Here is a 26,000-nt window from a genome sequence, read left to right on the forward strand (position 1 = left end):
GCACAGACTCATACTCCAGGGCTGAGCCTTAATCCTTCATCTGGAGAGAGCTATTGCGTATAACTCACAGACAGGTGGTCTTAACAGCCGGCGCCTTGCAATGCAAGGTGTGGGAGAGGGGACAGGGGAGATGCTGGTCCCAGGCCGTAGACATGGGGTCATGACACCAATAACCTTATGCCAGACCCAAACACTCCGCGCTGCAAACAGACAAGAGGAGCTGTCTCCCTGCCCTGCGCCATAAGGGGGTGGGAGGGTTACAGGATGTTATCAAGATGATGCAGTTAAAACTGGTTCCCTCATGCTTTTGTACATGCAAAACCAAGATTAAGCTATGAAAACAGTGGGATCTCCCTTCCTCTTCCCTATCCTCCTCCTCCTCACACAGTCCCATCCTGCTGTGCAACCCTCTTCTTTTTCCCTCTTTCTAGTGTCCCCTCGCATTGTTATTTCCATGCAGATTTGACTCTGGTGAAAGGAGCTGCTGTACATAACCCTCCATTTACCTACCTCCATGGAACATATACAGAACAGGCAGGACTACATTACCAGCCACCTCCGCTAACACGCTTCACGCCAAGACTGAGAGAGTCACTCGCCCGCACATCTGGCTTCCAGGGCCAATCCCTGGCCTCTCTGCCATGAACAACAATGGGAAAATGAGCAACATGCGTGAGGATTGCTGTTTCTGTGGTACAGACACCTCTCACTGGTAACTGAAAGCCATCAAATACCTTTCGCATCAGCCCACCACAGGAAAATGGTTCCCATCTCGCAGATGGGAACCATTTTGATCTCGAAGGCAACATCTCTAGATCCTTCACCTGAGCATTAACTATCTATACTGACCTGGGTTGAAGTTACTGGTGATCTCGAAGGCAACATCTCTAGAGCCTTCTAAAAGTTACCTGAGCATTAACCTAGTTCATAAGTTCATGGAGCATAGGTCCGTCAGTGGTTATTAGCCACGCTGGTGAGGGACACAACCCCATGCTTGGATGACTCTAAACTTCTGACAGCCAGAAGCCCAGTGTGTGTGGGGTAGGAGGATCACACAACCACCCTGTTCTGTACACTCCCCCTGAAGCTCTAGTACTGGCCGTTATGAGAGATGGGAGGCTGGACTAGATGGACTATTGGTGTGACCCAGTACGGCAGTTCTTAGGTACAGAGGCCTTCAGTCAGCAGGGCTGCTGCCCCAGCACGAAATTCACTTCATGTAAGAGACAGTTCCTTTTCCTAATTTTTCTTGTTTTTAATTACCATTATTGCACCAGTACATCTTATGCTTTATATACATATATCTTTAATTTTTGCTTCTTCAGCTTTTCCAATACATAATATATTATCTCCAGAATACTAGCTAAGAGACATTACACAGAGGGAGAGGCTCCTGGTTAGTTGCTAATTGACGCTGTGAACTTCCTTAGTTTTGGAAACTGATATATATTTGAAATTACTGGACCTGCCACTGATATGGAAGATTTGAGCCAACTGCCAGGACAGGTGGCCTGCTGCAGAGAACACCGGGAGAGGAAGGGGTTAACAATTTACACCCATCCATGTAACAAGTTTATAGGAGAAAGGGAAGCCTCCAAGACTGGGAGCTAAAACAACAGTGAGATTCAAGAGCAAATATCAAGAGGGGAAAACAGCTGGGGGCCAGGAATAGGTGACTATTTAAAATACATCCATCCAAGACAGCAGTCTGGTCCCCACTTCTACGAGTGGAACTGCAGCAGCTTTACGGCGACATGGCGCTCCCACAAGTCTCTTCATAATAGTTTTTGCTTCTTCGAGAGATGGTCAGAGTGAGAATTGGCCTCTCAATGTGAGCCTGCAGAGAGGTAGCCTACAATCACAACAGCGGAGGAGAGAGAAAAAGGGTTGGAGACTAATTGGAAGTATAAAAGTGCCCGGTCGGCTGCGCCCCTTTAAGAGCTCTAGCCCTGGGATTTTAGGGATGGAGGGCAGAAATTAAGTGCACAAAGTTTTAATGCTTCCAGAGTATAGCCGAATATAGACGTGTTGCCACTAGTTGAGTGTCGCAAACAGGAAGACACCTGCTTGAAAAGTCCAAAAGTCTAGTGTTCTGGAAAGTGGATCCCAGCACCAGGCGGGCTGGGGAGACTGGGTGCTCTGCTAGGGACTCCACTGAAGCCCATAAGTGGGAAGGAGGGCCAGGGTCCCCTTTAAAATCACAGATTAGCAAATGGATGTGCGTAGCTACTCGGGGAAACACTGCTGGGGAGCAGGGTGCGGGAGAATGAAAAGCAAGGGGCTTTAAAAGCCTCCCCCACAGAACAAGGGATGCGGTACAAGACCTCTCTGCCTCAGAGGCTTCGTACTCCCTTAAGAAGGGCTTGGGGAGCAGGGGGATTCAGGGCACACTAAAACGTCCTGGCAAATAAATCCCACAAGTGGAAAATTAACAACTTAAGCGAAGGGGCAGGGAGAGAGCACCGAGCTCCAAAAGGGCCTAGCTGTCACAGCCCACATGTCATGCAAGACCGGACCCTAATCAGGGTCCAGCCAGCTTCCCACCCCAGAGAGACTGGGGGGGGGGGGGGTGTCCAATGGGATTCGTCCCTTCCCCACCACCCCCAGTGCAGCTTGAGCGATCGGTGGGCACAGGGAAACTGTTGTAACGCAAGTGATTTCGGCACGCACAGATGGCCAGATGCAGGTGTCTCACCAGGGCGTATCCCAGCTGAGGCTAGGGAGATGGGCAGGAAGATGAAGTGCTGATGGAGGTGGGATAACCCAGTCGCTAACCAGCCACAATGCTAGCATGGCTGTTCAATTATTTAAAGAGGCATTTTAACACACTTCCAGTTAAAACCAGCTCAATGGCATGTTGAGATGCCAGAGCCGGGAGAGGAGGAAAATGGGAGAGTACTTTGGGAAGGAAGAAGCACCAAGATCAGCTTCAAAAAGAACAAACCAAGTAAAGGAACGTCATTGAGCATGAAGTGCCTGGTCTGTGGCACAGAGGCAGGTTGGTTAGACCTGTGTCTCCTCCCCCAAAGCCACGGGCAACCCCCGTCATGGGGAAGATCTGCATATCAGACCAAAGGGGGGGGGGGATCACGTGGGGGTGGTTATGGCTCAGCCACAGACATGCCATGATTAATCCTTAATGCACAAGATCCTGTTTCACAGGAGAGAGAAGGCAGACCGCTCCAATCTCCTAGCTGTTCCTATGTCAGGCTGCAGCTAACCCATCAATACAAACTAGAGCCCCACACCGGGCTGAATCACACATCAACAGCCCTCAGCACCGCACACCAAGCTGTAGTGATTTGAGTCATTACTGCAGAATGCCTGTGGAAGGCTTTTAACAGTGGGGGTGGGGGGAAGCTGGCCCTAGCCAGAGGGAGAGCTTAACACAAAAGCCACTGACATCTTCACGCACTCCTCCTATACCCCACATCTTACAGATCCTTGATTTCCTTATCTGGACAGCTCAGAAATGAGAGACAGGATGCACTGCTCCATAGCCAGGCGGACAGAGGAGATGTGACTCCCTTCCTCTCCCTGGCTATCACAGCAGGGTGGAATTTTGAGATGTTCCCTCAGGGTTTGGCAGTTCCACTGCGAGATCAAAAATCAGTTTCAGCTGAAGTGAAACTTGAGAAGGAAAGATTGTCCAGGATTTTTGATTGAAGTCTTGAGAGGTTTGGATCCCTCCTATCCCACTTGATGCCCCTCTTGGTCATCGATCTGTTTCCACTCCACTGCCTCGGCCATTCAGAACTGGACCCAGTTGGACTGCTGGGGAGCCTGATTGGGAACAGCGCTGAAAGGACGAAAAGACAGTCAGAGGGGAGGGCTCCAGTCTTGGGATTGCCCACCCACACAGCTCTGCCAGTGCCCTTCAGTCCTGCCCTGCAGCCCCCCTGCTATCCCAATCCTGGGTTCCCCACCCACACAGCTCTGCCAGTGCCCCTCAGTCCTGCCCTGCAGCACTTTCTCCTTCTCACGTACTCTGTCCCCTTCTCTGCTGGTTACCTGGATGCAGTGCTGAAGTCTCCCCAGAGGTCTGTGGCGGCTGGAATGGCAGCAGGTGCTGGTGCCTTAGAAATGGGTGCAGGAGAGTCCAAATCTAACAGGATATCTGAGGGCATGAAGAAATGCATACACACTCAAGACTGTCCATAAAACAGACCCACAGTCCTAGAGTGTTTGAATACCATCACCCTACAAGATATTTCCTCCCGGCAAGGTCACTGCTATTGAAACCCATTGATCACTTGTAGAGACAACCCTCCCTTCAGGAGCAGTGCAGTGAAAGTTCCAGGGCTAGATTATTAGCTTTTCTCAGCTGTCCTTGCTGGGTCTCCGCCATGTTTCCAGCTGTGTTTTGCTGCAATGCCATTTCAGAGATGCGGCATCCTCGTGACCCTGTCAATCCATTACTACTCAATATGGAGATTTGCGTCATGACTATTAGCTCCAAAAGACATAGGACTGAGACCCACCAATTCATTTCACACAAGTCACCAAACAGATAGGAACGACTTTAGATTAGTAGTAATCAGAACTGGACTCAAAAGGATGACAAATGGGCAACTGACAGGGCTTGAGAGATTCATAGGTTTCAATGTCAGAATGGAGAACATATTGTCCTGCCTGTTCTCCTATATAACACAGGCCATTGAACTTCCTCAAAATAATTCCTGTTTGAACTAGAATAAATTGCCCTGTGCTGGTAATCCCTTCCGTCCATGCTCAGCACTTACCAGCATTGACCATGTTGCTGGATTTCAGCACAGGTGGTGGTGTCACGTGGTTGGAAATGGCTGTTGAAGATGGGGGAGGGATCGGAGGGGCAATGATTTTGCCGCCTGGAGGGGGTGGGAGCAGGTTCAGCCCCCCCGATCCAGCCAGACGGGGTTTGGGTGCCCCTCCTTTCTTTGTTGGCATGTTCTGTGAAGACAGAGAAATGGATCTGAAGAGGATTCTCTAGTGGAATACAGCTGTGAGCATGGAGAAAGAGTCTGGCAAAGAGTTGGCTAAGCGGAGGAGATCCTTACCCCAATGTTTAGTTTGATGGTCTGTCCTTCTTTGAACCCTAGATCCAGCTTGGGGCGTGTGTCAGTTTCCTGGGACTCCTTGGAGATTTCACTCTCCTGCTTCACCCACCTGGATTCAAGGAAGGAAGGAAGAAACAGTTGAAAGCCCTTGGGGAGTAGGGACCCCAAATGGACTTGGGGAAATTTGCCTCTAGGGAGCACATTGTCTGGCTTTACCCCTAATACTGCTTTGCAGTGTCAGCACAAGAGATGGGGCAACAGAGAGTTCAAAGCTACCATGTCCCCAGAAGGACAGTCCCTTCAACACTGCAGTATGGAAGACTGCCATGTCCTCAATAGGGGTTTGAACTCAAGACCTTTAGGTTGCCAGAGGCAAGAGCAATTATATGACCCAGGTTAACTTTGAGCCCACACCTTGGGTGAGTGTCCCCGAGGGCCACAGCCGAAACCCCACAGCCGGGCTGCATCTGGGCCCAAAGGAATCCCGCCCCCACGGCACCCTGGCAACAGAGGAACAACGCCCTAGGGGAGATGCGACTCACTTGAAGTGATCCTGCAGGGAGACGTTGAAGTCAAAAGCATCACCCCGATCTGAGAAGCCAATGCCAATGAAAGCGCTTCTCCCTGGTGGGAAACAGACATCAGCAGGGGAGGGGAAGCTTTGCAGATTCCTTATCAGTCCAAGGGATCAACCCCTCCTTGCCCAGATGTCACATATCCTCACCAGCCCTGCTCCGCCTACTGCAACCCTCCCAACCCCCTCCATGGACATACTGCCCAGCCACCGCACCACTGCAAGCACACACCTGCCCTCAGAGAGCAGTTAGCATCCATGGACCTCAGTCAACAAGCCAGATCTCCTTTGCCCTTAACCCACCTCATTTGCATTCGCCCTTCCACAGCACACTCCCTGCTGCACCACATGGCGTCTCCCCTTTCTACTCACCGTTCCCGTCCTGAATTCGGATGACAAAGTACCGGCTGGAGTCTGTCACCGTCTCCACTGCAAGGCCAGGAAACTGGTCTATGGGAGCCTGAGCGAAGAGTTCCCCTGGGGGACAAAGGGCAGGGAGTTAAGGAAAGAACCTGATGCAGTCTTTCCCACAAAGCTCTAGAGCTGCTATGCTGAGCTATTGACCAGGGTGTCTCCTCTAGGGTAAGTCAGACGTGGCAGCCATAAAACAACCTCAGAGCCTCACCCTGTCTTACCTGAAACTTTATCCTCCAGCTTTATGTATGCAGTTTTGCCTTTTGACGTGACACGGAGACGCCCTGTCCAGTCCGGCTGGTCCAGTTTCCAGTCAGATGCCCTGGAGGGAAAACGAACAGCAAGGTAGGTTCACTGACAGCATCTCAAGCCTGCCCTGCAGCCCCCTGCCTCTTCCTGTCCTGCCCTTCCCACACAGCTCTGCTGATGCACCTCAGTTCTGACCTGCAGCCCCCACTGCTCCTTTATTCCACATCTCTTCTGAAACTAAATACAAGACTCAGACCATCAAACCTCTCTTGCCTGTTACCAGTTCCACACAGGAGGCTCTGATTGCCCACCTTTTTGTATTTATTCCGTGGGCAGGCAAAAATAGAAGTAACTCCAAGAAAGGCATCCAAAGTTATTAGAGGAACAAACAGAGGGAAAAGGGAAAGGGTTCAGTCCAAGGAGATGTTCAGAGTACAATGCTGCTAAACTGAAATAGGGAAGGCTGTAAAAAATTATTAATGGCCTGGAGAAGGAAACCACATTATTGCTATTTATTCCATTCTGTTACAGGAAAACAAGGGTACCCTCTAAAATTAAACAGTGTACATTTAAAATGGATTAAAAAGGCAGTCACATTTACACACATCCACACACACACACCATATAATTAACCCATGGAACTCTCTGCTGCAGGATGTTACTTAAACAAACCAAATAAAGGATTTTAGAGACCAGAGCAGACGTTTACATGACCAAGAACAGCATGGTCAGTGACTCTTAAGAAGGATAAAAATTACTAGGGCTATTGACACTTGCACTTAGAAGTGTAAACCACTCACGCCGGTGACTATGTAAGAATGGCATTGTGGAGTTCGATAATCATGGCCTACAACTCCAGATTGCCTATAGATAGCAAAACTTTCTCTTTACATGTGTTCTATCTGCTGGCCCTGCAAACTCATCCTGGAATTTGAGGGTCAAGATGAATTCCTTCCGGCTCATACATCACTATTAAAAGATGCTGTGCAGGCTAAGCTCCAAAGTTATGCCCATTTACTCTTACTGTCAGACAGCAGCAAAGGTGTAACTGAGGACAGACGTGAGCTGCGGAATTGGAATAAAGTATTTATTTTTATATTCCAAACAATCTGTATAAGATCAACTAGTTACTCCCCAAACCTCTGCAACACAGAAAGAATATTCTCCATCCATCAAATGAAGAGCATGAGGCAGATTTTGGTTCTGATTTTCAGAAGAGCTGAGCATCCGCTACTCCAGCTGAAACCAGTGAAGATGCAGGCGCTCAGCACCACAAAGTCAGACCCCAACTGACTTGCTCAAGGCCACAGAGGGTCGGTGGCAGAGCAGGTATTAGCACCTAGAAGCATCTGCCCGCCAACCCTCTGCTTATTCATGCAGAACAAGCCATGCTGGCTCCAATCAATTCCGGGACAGCGCAAGAGAATCCAGCTCACTCTTCCAGAGCTGTCCCGGATCTGCAGGGATAATGGGAGGTAAACCAAATGTGTGACTGGAGAGAGCAGGTGTGGCATGACTCAGAGCACACAGGGGAAGCAGCACTGCTGAGTACGGTGACATTTTTATTGAGTCATTTTTTTTCCCTTCCCTTGCAGTGAGAAACGGGAAGACCGCAGCTGCTGACACAAGCATGAGGAAGTGAAACCGACCGAGGCTAGGGCAGTGAAACCAGCCCGTCGGAGGGGGAAAGTAAACATCTCCACATGGCGAAGAGGGAGCCTGCGGTGTGTGGAGCCCCCATTTTAAGAATCGCAGGCAGAGGGAGGAGGAAACGGCTTGGATGGTTCCCCTTCCCTGGGAATGTCAGCACTGATGGACAGACCCAGACAGACAGACATAGACAGACAGACCGACCGCTGGGTGGGAGCAGGAGGCTGCGCTGAGCCCCAGAAGAAGTGCAGCGGCCGGGGAGGGGGGCAGCGCGGCACTACCGGCCTCTGCGAAGGCTCCCCACCCCCCTGCGCCCCAGCCCGGCCGCGGGGAGACCGCGTTGGGAGGGAAGCAGCGGCTCCCTCGCCCGGGCCCCGCCAGTCACGGGCCTCCCTAGGACGCCAGTGCCCGCGGCGGGCCCCGGGGACGGCGGGGGGGGGGGGGCAGTTGGCGGGGCGGGGGGCTGCCCGGCCCCGGGGCACAAGGCCCCGCCGCAGCCCGACCTCTTGCCCCCGGCCCCGGGTGCAAACCCATCACCGTCTCGTTGGGCAGCGGGGAGCGGGCCGGGCCGGGCCGGGCCGGGCCGGGCGCCCGAGGCAGGAGGCGAGGAGAGGAGAGGGCAGGAGGCAGATCGGCCCCCGGGGGCAGGACGGGATTCGGCGGCCCCGCTCGCTCGGGGCAGGGCAGGCGGCGGCCCCGCTACCTGTATCCCCGGTTGGAGGCCCGCGGCGGGATCCGGTAGACGCTGACATCGGGCTTCACACACAGGATGGACTCGTACTCCGCCTCGGCCGCCGCCATCTCGGATCTGAGACCCCGGCGGGGAGAGACTGAGAGCGGGGGGGGTCTAGTAACCAGGGGCGCTTCCGACCGCCATCTTTGTCCCGGGCAAAGGGGCGGAGGAGGCGCTTGGCGGGAGGTGGCAGCCATGTTGGAATCGGGCCGGTGGAAGTCGTGGCGAGAGCCATTTTGAATCCTGGCAGCTTCCCGCTGAGGGCGGGCAGCCATATTGGAAGTCGGGCTGGTCAAGCGGTGAGGGGCGCCATTTTGGATCCTGGCAGCTGTATCACCGCTTTGGCAGGCCATGCTGGGAAAACGACGAAGCTGCGGCGGTCGCCATCTTTAATCTTGGCACCGTCGCTGTCTGTCTTCAGCCCGGCTTTCGAGGGAGCCATGTTGGAAAGGGGCAGAGTGAAGCAACCACAGGAGGCCATCTTCGTTCCTGGCAGGACTGGCTGGTGCATCCTCTGTGTCATGGCGGTGGGTGGCCTGAGCTTGCCCTGGGAGACTTTGAGGGTGCAGGTGTTGTGGTGGGGGAGGGGTGTGGCTAGAGATGGGGGTGCAGGGCAGCGTGGGGGGAGGTGTTTCGGGGTGCAGGGGATGTGTCGGGCTGCAGGGAGGCTGAGCTGAGGGCGCCCTACCGTGGCGTGGGAAAGTGGCTCCCTCAGGCCTCCAGCCACCCCTTGCCCCCGCGCCCCGGGGCCAGAAATGAGCCGCTGCTGAGACGTGGAGAGCCGGAAAAGAGGAGCGGCGGGACGCCAGCGCTGCTAACCCGGCGTTCCGAAATCCCGGACCAGGCCCCAGCAATGCTTGGGGGACTCTCTGGCTGCGCCTTTCGCGTGTGCTGGCGCCAGGCTTTCGGGCTTTTCGCCATAACCGCAGGGGCAGGGAGCTGTTGTTTGACGCTGACGCCGGAATTCTGCTGCCGGCACCTGGCTCTGGAGCTGGGTTTTTTAAGAAGACCACCCGCTGTCGCAAGACTGGTGATAAAAGTCGCAAGATTTGGCAGCACTGGCCGTCACGCCGCGCCTGAGAGGAAATGGCCCAATTCTCCTTCCTCACCCGTCACTGGGAGGAAGACGATGCACCCCAAAACAAAGAACAAATCCAAACCATTCATGTCCCACAAATCTCTGCTACAAAAATCACCTCAACACCTCCATACAATGTGTCTCACATGTAGTGTCTCATGCTACAATCCTGCTCTCCTCACCCTCGCCCTCAATCAGGGCTCAGCCAATGCCCCTCCATCCTCTTCTACAGCCCCCTGCTATTCCAGTCCTGGGTTCCCCACACAGCTCTGTCAATGCCCCTCAGTCCTATCCTGCAGACCCGTGCTACTCCATGATTGGTTGCCTCACGTAAAAGGAAACAAAATCCATTTCCTCTGATCATTTCAGAACAGAACAGAAAACATCCCTAAAAACAGATGCAAATTCATTTCCTTCTGAATCTGCTGGGGAAAGGGAACAGAGCATTTTCAAGCTAATTATATTTTTCTTCCCTCTTTTATGTAATTTCTTTATTGTGATGGAAAGGAAGCTGTTAGGAAAGGATACATTTTTATCCACAAAGGGGGATGTGGAGGTGCAGTGTGTTACTATGGGAAGACCCCTTCATTTTCCCCAAGACATACGCTAAGGGGTCCTTCACTTTCCTTTGGCTGCAAATCAAATATCTGGTCTGACTTGAGTGACAGTCACTTGAAGGTAGTAAAGGTATTTTTCATGTGCTGGCCATTGTCATTAGAACTTCTTATGCCATCAAGTCACAGACAGACAAGCAGAAATGCCATTGAGTTGAGTGTAAGGTTAAGCACAGACAAACAAATACTGTCGACTTGAGTGTAAGGTTCCACTTTGCTTGGCCAATTAATCTGTGTAACTTCTCACTGCATGATATTATTGAGGTAAAAAGCAGAGTAAAAGTAACGAGAGATTTGATACCTACATGAATCAGAATGCTGTAGTATCTTCAGTGATGCTACCTAAGGTAAAATTGGCTACGGCTATCAGTCCTCATGCTTCAGGGTGAAATTTGATCATCAGCTAGTGGTAAGGCAGACATTTCCTTCCAGTGAGATGCATTATAGTGTTTTGTGTCTTCATTTTGAGGCACCTAGCACTGGCTTCCATTGGACATGGTATTCCAAATTAGATGGACCAGGTCAACAAGAGTTGGGGTATGAGATTAGATGGATCCAATATGCGGAAGCCAGGATACAAGACTAGGTGGACTGATCTGCAACATCAGGAAGTGAAATACCAGACAAAACAGACCAATAATGTGATGGGTCCAGCAGGATATGCGATACTGAACTAGGTAGAGCAATGATCTGTGTTGGCATAGCATGAGGCACAAGACAAGAGCAAGTGTTTTGTACTCGTGTGGTACTCGTGTGGTGAGTGTATACTTCTGTGGTGAGTTTTCTTATGAAAATGATATACATTCAATAGGCATTTCTATGCTCCTTGTCAATTTCTAGATCTGTTTACTCTTCCTTTTTGCCCTTCTTTCTTCTTGTAAACACCACTTCCTGCCCATATGCCACTGATACATTATCTCAGCAGCATCAGGCCAGATCTTTTGCAACTCATGTTATCTAAAATTTGAGAAGTGACTCATTCTTTTCCTTCCGCTTGGGGTGAGGAAAATCTTAAAATAATGAGCTTAAAAAAAAAAGTCATTTCCTAAACTGACCTTGTAAGTTCTCTGATCACTCTATAGCCCTGCTTAACACAAGACCTATGATCAGGGTGATCCCTGCTCCCAGGTCCATTGAAGAGTCTGCTGTACCTGGGTATGTACAGAAGACAGACGTCATTCTGTCTTTCTGATCGGCTGTTTCTCCTTATTGTTCTTTCCCTCCATCTGTCATTCTTAAATCATTTCTCTCCCCCCATCTTTGTAGTCATTTATTACTTCTTCCATGCTTCTCTCTCTTAGCGATCTAAAAAACATTGGGTGGGAGGGTGTGATAGGACCCTCTTGAGTTCATCCAACTCCCTGCCTTGGTGCAGGATTGATTTCAGTATGTGTAAAGTGTCTGTCTGGTTTCACGGCTACTTCTTACTACCCACTGTATGTATTCTGAGAGGCAGCTTGGTCCAGTGGCCAGGGCAGTGTTCTGTCTTGGCTCTGTGTGTATATGGCGAAGGCGATTACTCCATAGCAACAGCTCCGCAGGAAGGATAAGGGACCAGATAGTTCAATAAGCAGGATAGGGGTGTTCTTTAGCAAGAATAATAGTGGCCTGTGATTTGGAGCTGAAGGAGCAGGCATCTAGCCTCTGCACCTCAGGGGTGTGCAGATTACACAGTAACTTTGCCTCCTGCCAGCAGAATTGAGATTGATTATAACTTAATGAGGGGCAGTGGGACCTGGGTTCTATTCCAGCTGTGCTACTGAATCCCTGAGGGACCCTGGGGATATCACTTAAAATTCATTTCTGCTCTGAAAAGCAGAGAGAGTCCCACACTGACTGTCTCTCAAGGATTTCTGTATCAAATGCACTCTGTTCACAAGTAAAACAATGTCTTTTTTTTCAACTTCTAACCCGGCACACTTGGGGCTTGTCTTTGCATACAATGCTACAGCGATGTGGCTGCACTGGTGCAACTGTGCCGCTGTAGTGCCTATTGAAGATGCTACTATGCTGATGGGAGAGCTTCTCCTGTTGGCATAGTTAATCCACCACCCCGAGAGGCAATAGCTATGTCAGCGGGAGAGGCTTTCCTGTTGACGGAGCGCTGTTTACACCGAGGATTAGGTTGGTGTAATTACGTCGCTCGGGGGTGTGGATTTTTCACAACCCTGAGCGACATAATTATATCAATCGAGATCTGCGGTGTAGACCTGGCCTTGCTCTGGGATCTTGGAACACACACCTCAAATCAATTCAAAATGCCTCTGCTAAAGTCTTCTTGGGTAGTCTCTCTGACCACATCCCCCCCATCATCATCCCTTTGCTTCCCTCCATTGGTTCCCTTACTGTATCAAAATACAAACTACTTTGTCTTTACTTTTAAGTTCCTCTGCAGCTGAAGATCTTAAAGCTACCAAGCCTTTATTGGCCATTTTCCTCAAGCACCTTCATGCTTTCTGCTATACTGCCCCTTATCTTGGGAGCAGCTCCCCATCACAATCCTTAAAGAGTCTCTCCTTAATTCGCACCTCTGCAGTGATGCCTAAAGATCTCTTGACAATGGCTAGGCAGCTGGTGTGGTAAGACTTCTGCTTATTATGTTAATCGTTATTGTTTCACTGTTTATCTTGTCCTCTCTTCATTTGTGCTTCATCTGTCTTTTGTCTCATCATATGTTATAGATCGTGAGCTCTTACGGGCAGGGCCTGTTTGATTTTTATGTGTGTTCAGTGCCTGATTGAAACCAAGTTGCTAGTGTAACAGAAATTAATAACGACAATAACAGAATCAAGCTGGATTCTCTCCTTCCCATGCTTCACCAGCAGTAATAAAGATGTTGTGTGCTGAATTAGACCCTTGGTGACACCTGTGCAACTTCACTATCTTCCAATCATGCCCTCAGGAATACTTCTGCAACCTGATTCTCGTAATTGGTTTTGCATAGGTCTAACTGCCTGGAACTTGTAAACAAATCTGTTAACACACAGGAAGGAACAGACTCAAGCTCCCGCTCGCTGAGCTATCTTGGCTCTGCTAGGGGAACATGAGTAAAAAGCATTCAAAATTATTTTAGTCACTCAAGTGAGTAAATCTGGCTCCAAATACACCCAAGGGTTGAGGACTAAGATGTTGTTTTTACATTGCCACTTTTCAGAGTACTTTAAACTGGACTTTAATCTCTCCATACCTCTTTCTTCATCTGGCGATAATGACACTTGCTGCATTCTTTGAGATCTATGGATAAGAAGTACGAAGTGCTTCTTCTTGCGTGTGGTGTAGAGTTCCATTCGAGCATTCATTCAGCAATCGGAGGTGGCAGACCTCAGCCATTCCAGTGCATTGTCAGTCAGGAGATTGAGGGAGACCCATCCTCCGTCGAGGCGGCGGATGGGGCATTCCTTCACAAGATGGTGTGCGCTGTTTGTATTTCTCCACACTCACAGGCTGCAGTAACACACAGGTTCCAACTGTGCATGCAGGAGTTAAAGCGCCCGACACCTGTCCTTAGACGGTTTAAGCGAGACCACGCCCTTTGTGGCAGGCTGCAGCCTATGGGTGAGGTGGAGATGGGAGGCAGTTGTTGCCATCTGCCAGGGCGTTGTTCCTTTCTCCACTGGCTCATGACCCGCTCACTCCAGCTTGGCCATTATCTGCCTGTATGAAGGCCTGAGCTGCTCTTATGAAAGGCCTGTGGCTCCTGAGGTGTTGAGCCAGCAGAGGCGGGAGGATCCTTTCATGAAGGGGGTGGAGTAGGCTGTTAGCAGCTTTAAATGCTGCCTACCAAGTACTGTTATTACTCCATATTCCAATTTCTCTCCTTCTCTCAATATCCCGCCTTATTTACCTCTCTTTTTCTATCCATCTATTTCTTACTCTTCATCCTGTGTCTCTCCCCTTCCTTGGAATAGTGGGGGCTAAAGGAGATGCTCAGGTTAAGCTGCATTGGCTAAAGTGGGGGAAAAGAAAGGTTTACACAAAACTTTTCCTGGAAATATCTCCTTCTGTGTGGAAGCGCTGACTCAACCATTCTATATGTAACTTCATGAGAACAATTGCAAAACAGACTCGTGCTAATACAAAAATTGCTTTCAAGGCATAAACCTCCCTCACCACCCAAGGCAGAAGAAATCATTTCTGTTTTAAAGGAAAGAGGAAGTTTGAGTTTTTGCAGTAAAGTAGAAAATTATATATATTTTATAGAGAGATTAAAAAGAGATGTGGGGGACACAGATGAAATTGGGGTGACGGGGTGTATATGAAGGGGAATCTCTCCTAGGGATACTGTTGGCATTAAAGGCAATTTTGGAGATCATAGAATCATAGAAGATGACAGTTGGAAGGGACCTCAGGAGGTGATCTAGTCCAACCCCCTGCTCAAAGCAGGACCAACCTTAGCTATATCATCCCAGCCAGGGCTTTGTCAAGCCTCAGCTTAAAAACCTCTAAGGATGCAGATTCCATCACCTCCCTAGGTAACCCATTCCAGTGCTTCACCACTTGCCTAGTGAACCTGATGGGCGATGGGCGAACCTGAGCGCACACACACTGTGGCAGTATGTCCGCCTCTAGGGGCTAGACCACATAGAGATGTATGATTTTGCTACAGTCTTTGCACAAGTACAGCCAGGTCTTCCTGCTGAGGCTGGGGGGTGGGGTGACTTGTGCTTTCATATTTATAGCTCCCAGGTTCAATGCCTACTGCTGACAACCCACAAAAGGATGCTTTGATACATATCGAAAGGGGAATCTCAGGGTTGGGTGCATACAGCTGGGAGCAGGTGGTGTGAATGTCATAGTGAATTATCTTCTATTCTTTTGCCATCAGTATTTAAAGAATATGTCTCCACTCCTGAGTAGTAACAGCACTTACAAGCCAGAGGAACATGCCACACAACTGTATGCACCGGAAATCATTGGTTCCCTAATTATCTTCATTCTCACCTTTATCCTGGGCCTCCTGGGAAATGGCTTGGTGATCTGGGTGGCTGGCTTGAAAATGAAGTTGAGTGTGAACATTGTGTGGTTCCTGCACCTTGCCATTGCCGACGTCCTGTGCTGCATGTCTCTGCCATTCTCCATCATTCACCTGCTCCTCCATGAGCACTGGCCCTATGGCGACATCCTGTGCAAGGTTATCCCGGCAGCCATCATCTTCAACATGTTTGCCAGTGTCTTCCTCCTCACTGCCGTCAGCATTGACCGGTGCCTGATGGTGATGAAGCCAGTTTGGTGTCAGAACCACCGTACTGTGAGGCTTGCATCAGTGACATGCGGCTGCATCTGGCTTCTGGCCTTCGTTATGTGCTGTCCTGTTTTCCTCTACCGTACAGCCGTGGAAGTGGATGGAAAAACTGTGTGCAGTTATGACTATGGAGAGCCTGACTTGTCAGATTATGATACGTATTATGGCAATGATTTATCCATGAGCTCTGGCCTTCCCCTAGATGACTATCCTGGAGAAGTGTCATCTGGAATCTATGAAGGCATCATTTTCAGTCATCAGCCTCTGGATGAACATCCAGTTTTCCAGTCACCTGTTCAGACCAGGGCCTCTCCCACAGTTAACACAACTACATCATCTACTCTTCTTCATTCTATTGTATCAGCCATTCTCAATGCCTCAGTTGGCATGACTTCATCCACTGCCTATCCCGATTCTGAGTCAGCTGAGCTTGCTGGCAGCTCTCCTAATGTTGGCATATCTAGAACATCCAGTGTTCTCCATTCAGAGTTATCTGACACCTCCAGTGCTAGTACTCCTGGCAGCCTTTTCAATTATACTGATTTACCATGGAACTTCGATTACTTCGTCCACGGACCATCAGCCACCCTAGTGATCATCACTGTTACCAGGATTGTCTTTGGCTTCCTCCTTCCTTTTAGCATAATGGCAGCTTGCTACACCCTTATAGCCATCAAGATGCATGCAGCCCGATTTACCAAGCCCCGTGGTAAGACCCTGCGCGTGATCCTGGTTGTGATGGCTGCATTCTTTGTCTGTTGGGCTCCATACCACACAGTTGGGGCGCTGTCTCTCCTAGTTATGCCAGACACTAGATTTAGTGAGGCAGTAGTACTGTGGGACCACCTCTCTATAGCACTGGCCTACACCAACAGCTGCATCAACCCATTGCTCTATGTTTTCATGGGGAGGGACTTCAGGCAGAAGGCACGCCGAACGGTACAGGGCATCTTGGAGGGCGTCTTCAGTGAGGAAGTTACACGCTCCACTTCCTACTCACGGGACAGGACCAAGACTTCAGCAGACAGGGATATCAGCAGCAACATCCTCTAAAACAGGGCTGCTAGAGCAGGGGGAGAAATCCAACCCCCCATGTCTGTGACTTTTTGTTTTAGGACAGCAGAGCCATAATGAATTGGACTGTAATCTATACGGGATGCACATGAGGACTGGGGCAGCTCAGAGCAGGCTAACCTCCCCTTTAATATCCTCCTGAAGAGAGGGGAGGTGGAACATACCAAGAAAGGAATCTTCCGAAGAGACACACAAGGGAGACAGAGAGCCCCCTACTTCAGAGAGAGAAGAATACTTGTGAGAAAATGTGTGGTGGGATTAAGTAGTTAGTCCTTGACATTACTAAATAAGAATGTAGTTACGGAATATCCATGGGCTGCATTTGTTAAGCATGTATGACATCATCTGTACCTGCTCAATTACAGACATTTCGCCTTGGAATTTGTTGTCATACCTTTCTCCACCCTTAACTCTACTTCAGCAGGGACCCTGAACTTGCTTCACAGCAGTGCCCAGCAGGAGTGCAAGGGTGGACTCTGGGAATTCGAGTTTTCCCCACAACAGTGCATTGTGTCAGACATCCACTATAGGCTCAGCAGCCTTGGAAGCTGCCTTTCCTGCCAGTATTCCTAGGTTCTTTCCGTTTCAGTTAACCTTGGCCCTCCCTCCTTACTATTCCTGGCCACTTCTCTTATTTATCATGGCATCTCAAGGAGAGTTTCTACATCTCAGATAATACATCACTGCACAGAATCGGTACCTGGGACATAAGGGGCAATTTTCTGAGAAACAAGCCACATATTTCTGTTCATTAGAAATAGGGACTCCACCCCCTTTATAGCTTTAGAAGGTCCCCCTTGATATTATGGGCCGAGATACATTGTTGAGGCAATTGAGGCAAGTCCCACCACATATGGAGATGTCCTACTGCATCTGAAGCTGCTGGACAGCCCAGCTATCAGAGCAAAGACTGCCACCCAGGAGGTAAATCTGAGCAGCCTGGAGCTGAGTCTCCCCTTCCGTCAAATTTCAGAAATGAGACGGCTTGAAAAGTGGTGTCCCTGAATTCCAGTTGTCTGCGTCTATGAGACACAAGAAAGAACTGAGAGAGATGGCAAGAAAAGGCCACACAAATACACACACTGCATGAAGTACTCATGCACACACGCACACAGCCTGTTGTTTCCTTCACTGCAAAAAGTTAGAGATAAACCAAAGCCACAGTTCTGGTCATATCTAAACTTCCCCAATGCTCAGAGTATTCCAATCCTGGAATTTGGCTAGATGTGCAAAGTAAAAGATGCATCTGGAAAAATGTTTAAGCAGGAGAGCACTGTCTATATACATGGACACTGCCGTGACGACCAAGTCCCTAGAGAAGATAGATGGGGCACAAAACAATGGTGACATCATGGTAGGGGTCTACTATACACCACAAAGTAGGAAAAGGGGTGGATGAGGCATTTCTAGAACCAATAACAGAAATATCCAAAACACAAGACCTGGTAGAAATGGGGGATTTTAACTACCCAGATATCTGATGGGAAAGTGATATCGCAAATGACAAAATTCCAATACAATCTTATAATGTATTGGGACATCTTTTTGTTTCAGAAGGTGGAGAAAGTAACAAGAGGAGCAGCTATTTTAGTCTTGATTCTGATTAACAGGGAGGAAATTGTTGCAAATCTGAATGTAAAAGGCAAATTGGGTGAAAGTGATCATGAAATGAGAGATTTCATGATTCTAAGGAAAGGAAGGAGTGAAGCAATGGACTTCAAAAATCAGACTTTAACAAACTCAGAGAACTGGTAGGTAAAGTCCCCTGAGAAGAAAATCTAGGGGGGAAAGGAGTTCAGGAGAGCTGGCAATTTCTTAAAGAGACAATATTAAAGGTATAACAGCAAACTATCCTGATATGAAGGAAAGAGAGGAAGAATAATAAGAGGCCAATATAGCTCTAACGGGAGCCCTTTAATGACTTGAAAAGCAAAAAAGAATCCTACAAGAAGTGGAAGCATGAATAAATTGCTACGGATGAATACAAAAGAATAGTGCAAGCATGTAGGGACATAATCAGAAAGACTAAGGCACACAATGAATTACATCTAGCAAGGGACATAAGAGACAAGAAACGGTACTACCAATACATTAGGAGCAAGGGAAAGATGAAGGAAAGTGTAGGTCCACTACCTCGTGGAGAAGGAGCACTAATAACTGATGACATCAAGAAGACAGAGGTGTTCAATGCCTGTTTTATTTCAGTCTTCACTAATAAGGTTAATTGTAAGCCAATGCTTAACACAATATTAACAAGGGGGAGGAATGCAAGCCAGAATAGGGAAAGAAGACATTAAAGAATATTTAGGTGTATTCAAGTCAGTACACCCTCACAAAATTCAACTTACTTAAGGGTAAGGGTACTTACGGAACTAGTTGAAGCAATCTCTGAATTGCTAGCGATTATCTTTACAGGGAACGGGGTCAAGGCACGGGCAAACCTTGTTTCTGCTAATTGGAATTAATTCTAGTTAGAGTCTGTTCTCTCTCTTCTTTTCTTCCCTTCCTGGCCATCTGCGCAGGGGATGAGACTGAGGCTAACTATTGCCACTCCTGCACAAGGCCTTTGGTGGGAAGAAAGCATTATCCTCCTTCTCCCCCGGCATAGCTTTACTTAAAACAAAATGTTAGTGTAAAATGTGTAGGTTTTAAGGTGATGTGCCTGCCCTCTGTATGGTAATCCTGTAAACAACAAACAGGGGCGGGTATAATTGTATTCATTATGTAGTTGTTAATATTCATTTTACAGTTGTCAATGTAACCAAATAAGGGTCTATGGGGAGTTGCTAAAAATGTACACAGTTACATACTGTTATGGACTCACTCGTGGCGTTGAGGTGGAATGGGCAGGCAATAAAGAGTTCTGTCTCCCCAATCCGCCCCCGGGACAACCTGTTTGGTTATTTCTAACACTGGCCACTTTCGGAAGACAGGATATTGGGTTAGATGATCTGACCCAGTACAGCCATTCTTGTGTCCTTAAAGATGTGAACAAATAGGAGAGAGTCCAGAGAAGAGCAACAAAAATGATAAAAGGACTTGATCTATGAAGAAAGGTTAAAAAAAACCAAACCTGTGCATGTCTAGTTTGAGACAAGAAGACTGCGGGGGACCTGATAACAGTCTTCCAATGTTATAAAGAGGATGGTGATCAGTTGTTTTCCATGTCGACGGAGCAGTAATTGGCATAATCTGCAGCACGTGAGATCTAGGTTGGATATTAGGAAACACTGTCTGTCTATATGGATGGTTACATTTTGGAACAGGCTTCCAAGGGAGGCTATGGAATCCACACCAGAAGTTTTAAAGAACAGGTTAGATAAACGCCTGTCAGGGATGGTTCAGATATATTTGGTCTTGCCGCAGCATGGTGGGCTGGACTAGATGATCTCTTGAGGTCCCTTCCATCCCTACAATTCTTTAATTTTACGATCACATTCATAGGCTTTTTGTGCAGTGGGTATGGTAAGCAACAGCCCTCAAAGCCAAACATGGAGGAAAGGCAGTGGTGGAACTACTAGAGAACCTTCTCCTTTAGAGCAGTTGCTGGGTCTGTAGGACAGCAAGGAGCTGTGAACCAGGAAAGAGCTCCAGCAAAAGAACATCCCCCGTTTGTAAAGCATTGCCCGGGACAAAGGCTCACACAGACATAGTGCTGAAACTGGCCCAGCTACAACGGTAGGTGACCTTTGTGCAGTAGCATGGCAAATCACCACTTCTGACGTGTCAGTGAGAGAGAAACTATTACACCCACAGATGGGAGAGATAGCACAGAAGTGCTGACAGACCCACAGCGACCCATCCAGCACTGAGGCTGGGGCACCCGCTCTGGCAAGCTCTCACAAGCATTGCTCACAGTAGCTGCTTTGGTCTCAGCTGTAGACAATTTGCAGCTAAAGGACTCACCTTTGCACTTTCAGGAAATGGTGGGAGACCATCTCTTAGCTTAGTTCTTCCTCGGGCCTGGCGGATAATCACCAAAGTGATGATACTTGGCTTAGTGGCTAAAACCGAGCAGGAGAACTGAGATCTTGCTGGACAAAATCCATGGTGCCTTATTTACATGTACTGTATGACACCAACAAGCCTGTTTCTATTGTCCTTCGTTATAACATCTAAGCATGGTATCGGACTTGGCCTTCCAAAAATCCCAGGGGCCTTGCAGGAGTGCGGGGGGCAGGATGTGGGGGTAGTGAGTGGGTTACAAACAGCAGAAGGAAATCTAAATATCCAGCTTGGACACTGCAGTGACAGGCAGATATTAAACATACAAGCATTTGCCATGACACGAGGGATCGTTTCACACTGCCTTTCTGCTGTGCATCATGCAATGGCCAGAACGAATGGGCTGAAAGCCTGGTTGGTCTATCTGAAGTGTAAAGGCTCAACAGTGCAGCTCTTTCACTAGCCGCCAGGGCTGTCTTCCCTACAGTGTCTTGATTTCATATCTGACTTTGGTGCAGGCAGCTACAATACCTCCCCCTCTCTCTTCCAGGCTATGCACGCGGGAGCCAAACCCTAATAATACGGTTGATAAATCTTGTGTTTCACCTGACCAGCCGCCGCTGAAAAATAATTCAACACCAGCACCAAAAGGGTTAACCATAAACATTCACTTTTTGTTTTTATTAAGAAAGCATGCACAAAAATAAACTTGTGAGGCCACACCCCCTCTCCTCTCCCCTTGACACAAAGCATCATGGGCCACACCACAGTGCCAGGGACTCCCGCATCCCTTCTCTCTTGACAAGCTGTCACCAGCTTGCAGTGCAGTTCCAGCGCGAAGCCTTTGACTCCACGGGTCCAACCGATGCCATCCTGCCCACAAATGATGCACGTTATTTCAGAGGTGGGGGCAAGGCTAATTTGCACACTGACCGGCATATATTTACATACGCAAATGAGGCGCAACTGAATATGCAAACGAGGCAACTGAATATGCAAGTGAGGAGCACTTGACAACGCAAAGGAGCCATCTTGGTTTGTTTTTCTTCTAGGTGGTGTTTTCAGGGTTCTCTGACAGGCCAAGTGGCCTTCTGAACAACTTCCACGGGTCTGGCTCTTGGTAACATCCCCTGCAAAGTACTGAGTGGCACCTGGAGGGAGGTCAGCTCTGCTTCTGGGTGCCACAGAAACCCAACCATACATGGCTTCCTGGTCATATCATTCCCATCCTGGGGCAGTGGAGAGAACCGCTGGCTAACTCCGTGCTGAAGTTGGCTCTGGGATTCCCCACTCCTCTTGGGAACGCTCAGTGATGACCTCCCTCCCCCCACTTAAAAAAAAACCCAACAAAAAACAGTACCCCCCACCCCCCTCAAATCCAATGAGACTGTCCATCTTCCCGACAAAGATCCAATTGGTTTATCCCAACAGCAAATTAAAAAGCGATGCTAAATTATCTCCCCCACCCTTGGTATGTTAAGTCCCCATGATGGTTTGCTTCCAACTTGGTTGCCCTCACTGATAAACAGGGGCTGGGGGTGGGGGGTTCACAAAATATAAAGAGGAAACAAGAGGTTTGACAGAACAGAGCCACGCAAGAAACAGGGGGGCCAGGGGACACAGCTGGGGAAATGGCAGCTCGAGGCTCACTCCTGCTTCGATGTCTTCCCCTTCCTGCTTTGCTCACACAGCATCTGGATTTTGGGATGTGCTAACTCTTCACCCTCTTTCCCCAGCTGACATATGAGGGATCTGACCCATCCTCCCCATTGCTCTCTTTAGCTGTGCAGTTTAAATATCTGCCCCACACTTCCTGTCCTGTCATCTGCACCTCTGAAACATCAACTGTGAAGCCTCACATCTCTTCAAGTGGGGGGGCAGGAGGGGAAGGTGGAGCCCCAGTCTCTCAACCAAAAGTCCACAAATCTTCAACTCTGAGCAGTGGCTTCTTCTTTCCATCCTTGGTTCACTCCCCAGATGGGAACCACTGACCGGCTAGTTAGACCAATGCATACAAGGCTCCCTTTGATTGCATCCTCACACCACAGGCAAGGACAGTCTCCAAAGAAATTAAGGGGGGGGGAGGGGGTAACTAACTGAACAAGAACTGAAGGGGTAGGGTAATTTGCATGTGTCTTCTTTGGATATGCAAATAAAAGCCTCACTGCACATTTTTAGGGAAGGTGATGGGGAAAAAATGGTGACGTTAAAAGCCCCAGGGAATTCTGTTTGATGTGCCGTGCCCAATCCTCCCAATGGTGGTGCAAAACACACCTGCTGAGCTTCCCCTGCTTGACAGGTGGGTGTGCTTCACGTTCCCAGGGACTGCAAAAGTCAGTGTAGAAAACAGGTCAGGATTCCCTGCGATCTCTCTAGGTTCTTACAAGTGGCAGTGTTCTCTGAATCCCAACTGCATCTGTGCTAGATTCTCCTTTTTCTGCACTCAGGGCTTCCCTCTCCCAGCTCAGCCCAAATCCCAGCTGTGTCCCACCCTGGCAGAGATTCCCCTTTCTTTGCATTCAGGGTCTTCCCTCTTCTCTTGCCTGTCCCCTGCTGGTGTGAGGACGTTCACAGAGCTAATCACCCCTCCAATGTCCCTTTGACCCCCTGCCCTTTACAACATTTACGAAACAACATAATTACAGGCTCCCAGGGTCCACTAGGCTCTCTCACTCCAGCAGCCAATACAACAGATTCACCGGCCACCTTGACGGGAAAGAGGGATTATTAAATGCAAAATGATGGAGGCAGAGAAAGATGCTCTCGAGGTTTCAGCCTTCTGAGGTCTTTTCATGGCACATGGGAGGCGTCTCTCCACCCTGGGCCCCACACAATGCGGGGGATCTGATCTGATGCGTCCGAGGCCAGTGGGGGAGGCTGTGCTCAATTACTGATAATAATAATAATAATAATAATAAACAAAAGAAAAAAAAAGAAGGTAAAACAGGACGCAAGGAAGGATTATCTTCGGCAGCATCTTGCGGTGGCTTCTCTGGCGCAGAGAGAGAATATATATCTATATACAGGCAAGGCAGGGAGGCCAGGGCACCTGGTCCTGCGACCTTTCACCCCAGGCCCCCCTTCCCTCTCACGTCCCTCACAAGGGACGGGCTCTCGAGTCTGTAACGTGCTAGGTGATCAAGTCCCAGTCGAAATCGTCGGGGATTTCCTCATTGGCACCTGGAGGGGGGACTGGAGGCCTGGAAACCAGATGGTGAGCTGCGTGGAGGGGAAAAGGGAGAGAAGGGGAAAGAGATGGTTAGAGGAGAAGTCAAGCTCTGTCCTACAGGATTCTTGGGAACAATAAGACAGGAAGGACACAGGTGGCATGACCTGCTAGGACACGGACAGCGTACAATTTCCCCCTCAGGCAGCACGCGGTTCCACCCCAAGGAAATGCCCTCTCCATGTCCAGATTGGGAGCAGGGGGTCGGTGGTCTATGGGTAACTGCAGCAATGCGAGCTTCCCCCAACAGTGTTCAATCAGCAGCTATCTACGGCCGAAGGAGTTTGGCAACATGAGTTCCCTCCCAGCGGTGCCCAGTGAGCACCCCGATACAGGAAAGAGGTGTGAATGGGCAACGAGATGGGGGGCGGGGGCCGAGAGGAGTCTGGCAACTGAGTGTGATCTCACAAGTGCTGTGGAAGCGTCCCGCTGGGGCACCTCCTGCAGGTTAGGTTCCCTCGGCCCTATCCCACCTCACTAACAGCAGAGGGGACAGGCCCTGCCAGCATGTGCTGCTTGACTTTTGAGACAGCTGGGGTGGGAGTTGTATTCCACCTCGTCATTTCACCTCTTACCTGGGCGGTTATACCCTGGAGAGTCCTGGGTGGAAATCTGGTACATAGGAGATGGCCCGGAGAAGAGATGGGGAGGCTGTGGCTGACCATAGGAGTTCACTGCCAAAGGAAAGGGAGAAGAACCATCGGTCATCCACCCACCCAGCTCGTCTGGCACTGCCTGGGCATAGCACAGACTGACTCACACACAACCAAGGAACAGGAAGTGTTCAGTGGACAGGCCCTGACCGTGAGTTACAGCTCAGCCATGGAACCAAAACGATACTGTTCTTCTCTGATATTAAAGTGGGGAATTTTGGCCAATCGCCCCCTCCCTAGACATGTGCAAAGGCGGGTCAAAATTAGGCTGCGGCATGGCCATGATTCCCCCACCCCCATGTCCTCTCTTCACACACAGAGCATCATCCTATTCTCTCTCCTACCATGGGATCTTCAATGCAGGTGAGAGTGTCTTCTTCTCTACAGCTCCTGCCATCTGGAACAGCCTCCCTGACACTTCACCACCTCTTCACGTACCATTGACAAAACCTCTCTCACCCCCTCCTTTTGCCTGTATGCTTTCTAATTGCTTTCTGCTGGGTTATTGGCCTTTCAACCACACATACCAGGTAACACCTCCACAGCACCATGCAGCACCATGTTACGACCACATACATCCCCATCTCTCCTATCCTAAACTCTCTACAGCCAGGTGTTCAATTTGTGCCAGGGCTTGCCTGGCTTGAGCCCCGGCACCTCTTTCATTACAAATTAAGCATCAGGTGGGACATAGTTTATATGAAAGACACTGACAAAGACTGGCGTGGTGCTGGGAACCTGCCTCACCCATTTACATGGCATCCCGGATCCCTCTCCTGCCCACCCTGCTGCGTACCTTGGTTCATAGACTGCTCCTGCTTGCCGCTATTGAGGGCGCAAGAATCAGAGATCCGGGGAGGCTGCTGAGGGCCGCCCAGATGAGGGAGCTGACCAGTCTGGGTGAGAAAATGATTGAGGGAGTCACAGAGGTTGGCAATGTGGTGCTGATCCAGGGTCCAGTTCTTCCGCTCAGCCTGGCGCAGGCTCTCCATCAGCTCTGCAAAAGCAAGAGGGGGGTTGAAATCCCGTTATTGCATGAACATGCTCCCTGTCCTTGCCTAATCCCTCATCCTATGGATTCCCACTGGGGGTTCTCCTTTCCTCACACTCGGGCTCATCCCTTCCTTTCGTCCCAGCTGTATCCCCACCAGAGAGTCCCTCTCTCTACACTCAAGAGCTTCCCCGCTCCATGTTTGTCTCTAATCTTAGCCGCGCACTCTCTGGAGAGCTCCCTCTTTCTAGTCTCAGGGTATTGTCTCTGCGACTTGAGTGAGGGATGCAGCAGGGACTGGGAAGCCATCCATCTACCTTCTATCTGCCCCCATCACCATTGTGTCGGAGGGCTCAAGATTTTGAATGGATTTCTCCTCATCATACCCTGTGAGGCAGGTCTGTGCTACTATCCCTCATTGTACAGATGGGAACGGAGGCCCACACAGGCTGAGTGACTTGCCCAAGGTCACACAGGAAGTCTGGGGCAGAGCCGGGAACTGAACCTGGGTCTCCTGAGTC

General features: G+C 49.5%; 3 protein-coding genes across 3 annotated transcripts in view; 1 reads left to right on the forward strand and 2 right to left on the reverse strand.

Moving 5' to 3' along the window:
• Positions 1-1,230: 1,230 nt before the first annotated feature.
• On the reverse strand, positions 1,231-8,952 carry NECAP1 (NECAP endocytosis associated 1). Its single transcript, XM_067531014.1, has 8 exons — positions 8,627-8,952; positions 6,246-6,346; positions 5,983-6,087; positions 5,579-5,660; positions 5,037-5,145; positions 4,743-4,929; positions 4,012-4,117; positions 1,231-3,799 (listed from the first exon to the last, which is right to left on the reverse strand). Exons 1-8 carry the CDS (start codon positions 8,929-8,931, stop codon positions 3,751-3,753), a joined length of 1,044 nt encoding a protein of 347 aa, XP_067387115.1. The 5' UTR covers positions 8,932-8,952; the 3' UTR covers positions 1,231-3,750.
• A 6,233-nt stretch (positions 8,953-15,185) lies between these two features.
• C3AR1 (complement C3a receptor 1) lies at positions 15,186-17,023 on the forward strand. The gene is made up of 2 exons (XM_067531021.1): positions 15,186-15,821; positions 16,089-17,023. Exons 1-2 carry the CDS (start codon positions 15,186-15,188, stop codon positions 16,641-16,643), a joined length of 1,191 nt encoding a protein of 396 aa, XP_067387122.1. The 3' UTR covers positions 16,644-17,023.
• Positions 17,024-21,271: 4,248 nt separating this feature from the next.
• FOXJ2 (forkhead box J2) overlaps positions 21,272-26,000 on the reverse strand; it is a 29,932-nt gene continuing 25,203 nt past the window's right edge. The window contains 3 exon segments of the mRNA XM_067530997.1: positions 21,272-23,828; positions 24,411-24,509; positions 25,285-25,485. Coding sequence (XP_067387098.1) covers positions 23,740-23,828; positions 24,411-24,509; positions 25,285-25,485 — 389 coding nt within the window. The 3' untranslated portion in view covers positions 21,272-23,739.

This window comes from Emydura macquarii, unplaced genomic scaffold, assembly GCF_026122565.2.
Source record: "Emydura macquarii macquarii isolate MOO-44397 ecotype Brisbane River unplaced genomic scaffold, CSIRO-AGI_Emac_v2 contig_3122, whole genome shotgun sequence".
Lineage (NCBI taxonomy): Eukaryota > Metazoa > Chordata > Testudines > Chelidae > Emydura > Emydura macquarii.

Excerpts from the sequence above, each read along its gene's own strand:
- NECAP1 (XM_067531014.1), bottom strand. The coding sequence starts at position 8,931 with ATGGCTGCCCGCCCTCAGCGGGAAGCTGCCAGGATTCAAAATGGCTCT. Across the intron at positions 5,661-5,982 it reads CCGAATTCAGGACGGGAACG|GGAGAAGCGCTTTCATTGGC; the intron begins GTGAGTAGAAAG and ends GTTTCCCACCAG. Across the intron at positions 5,146-5,578 it reads TCCCTGCAGGATCACTTCAA|GTGGGTGAAGCAGGAGAGTG; the intron begins GTGAGTCGCATC and ends CCTTGAATCCAG.
- C3AR1 (XM_067531021.1), top strand. The coding sequence starts at position 15,186 with ATGTCTCCACTCCTGAGTAGTAACAGCACTTACAAGCCAGAGGAACAT. Across the intron at positions 15,822-16,088 it reads CTGGAGAAGTGTCATCTGGA|ACCTCCAGTGCTAGTACTCC; the intron begins ATCTATGAAGGC and ends GAGTTATCTGAC.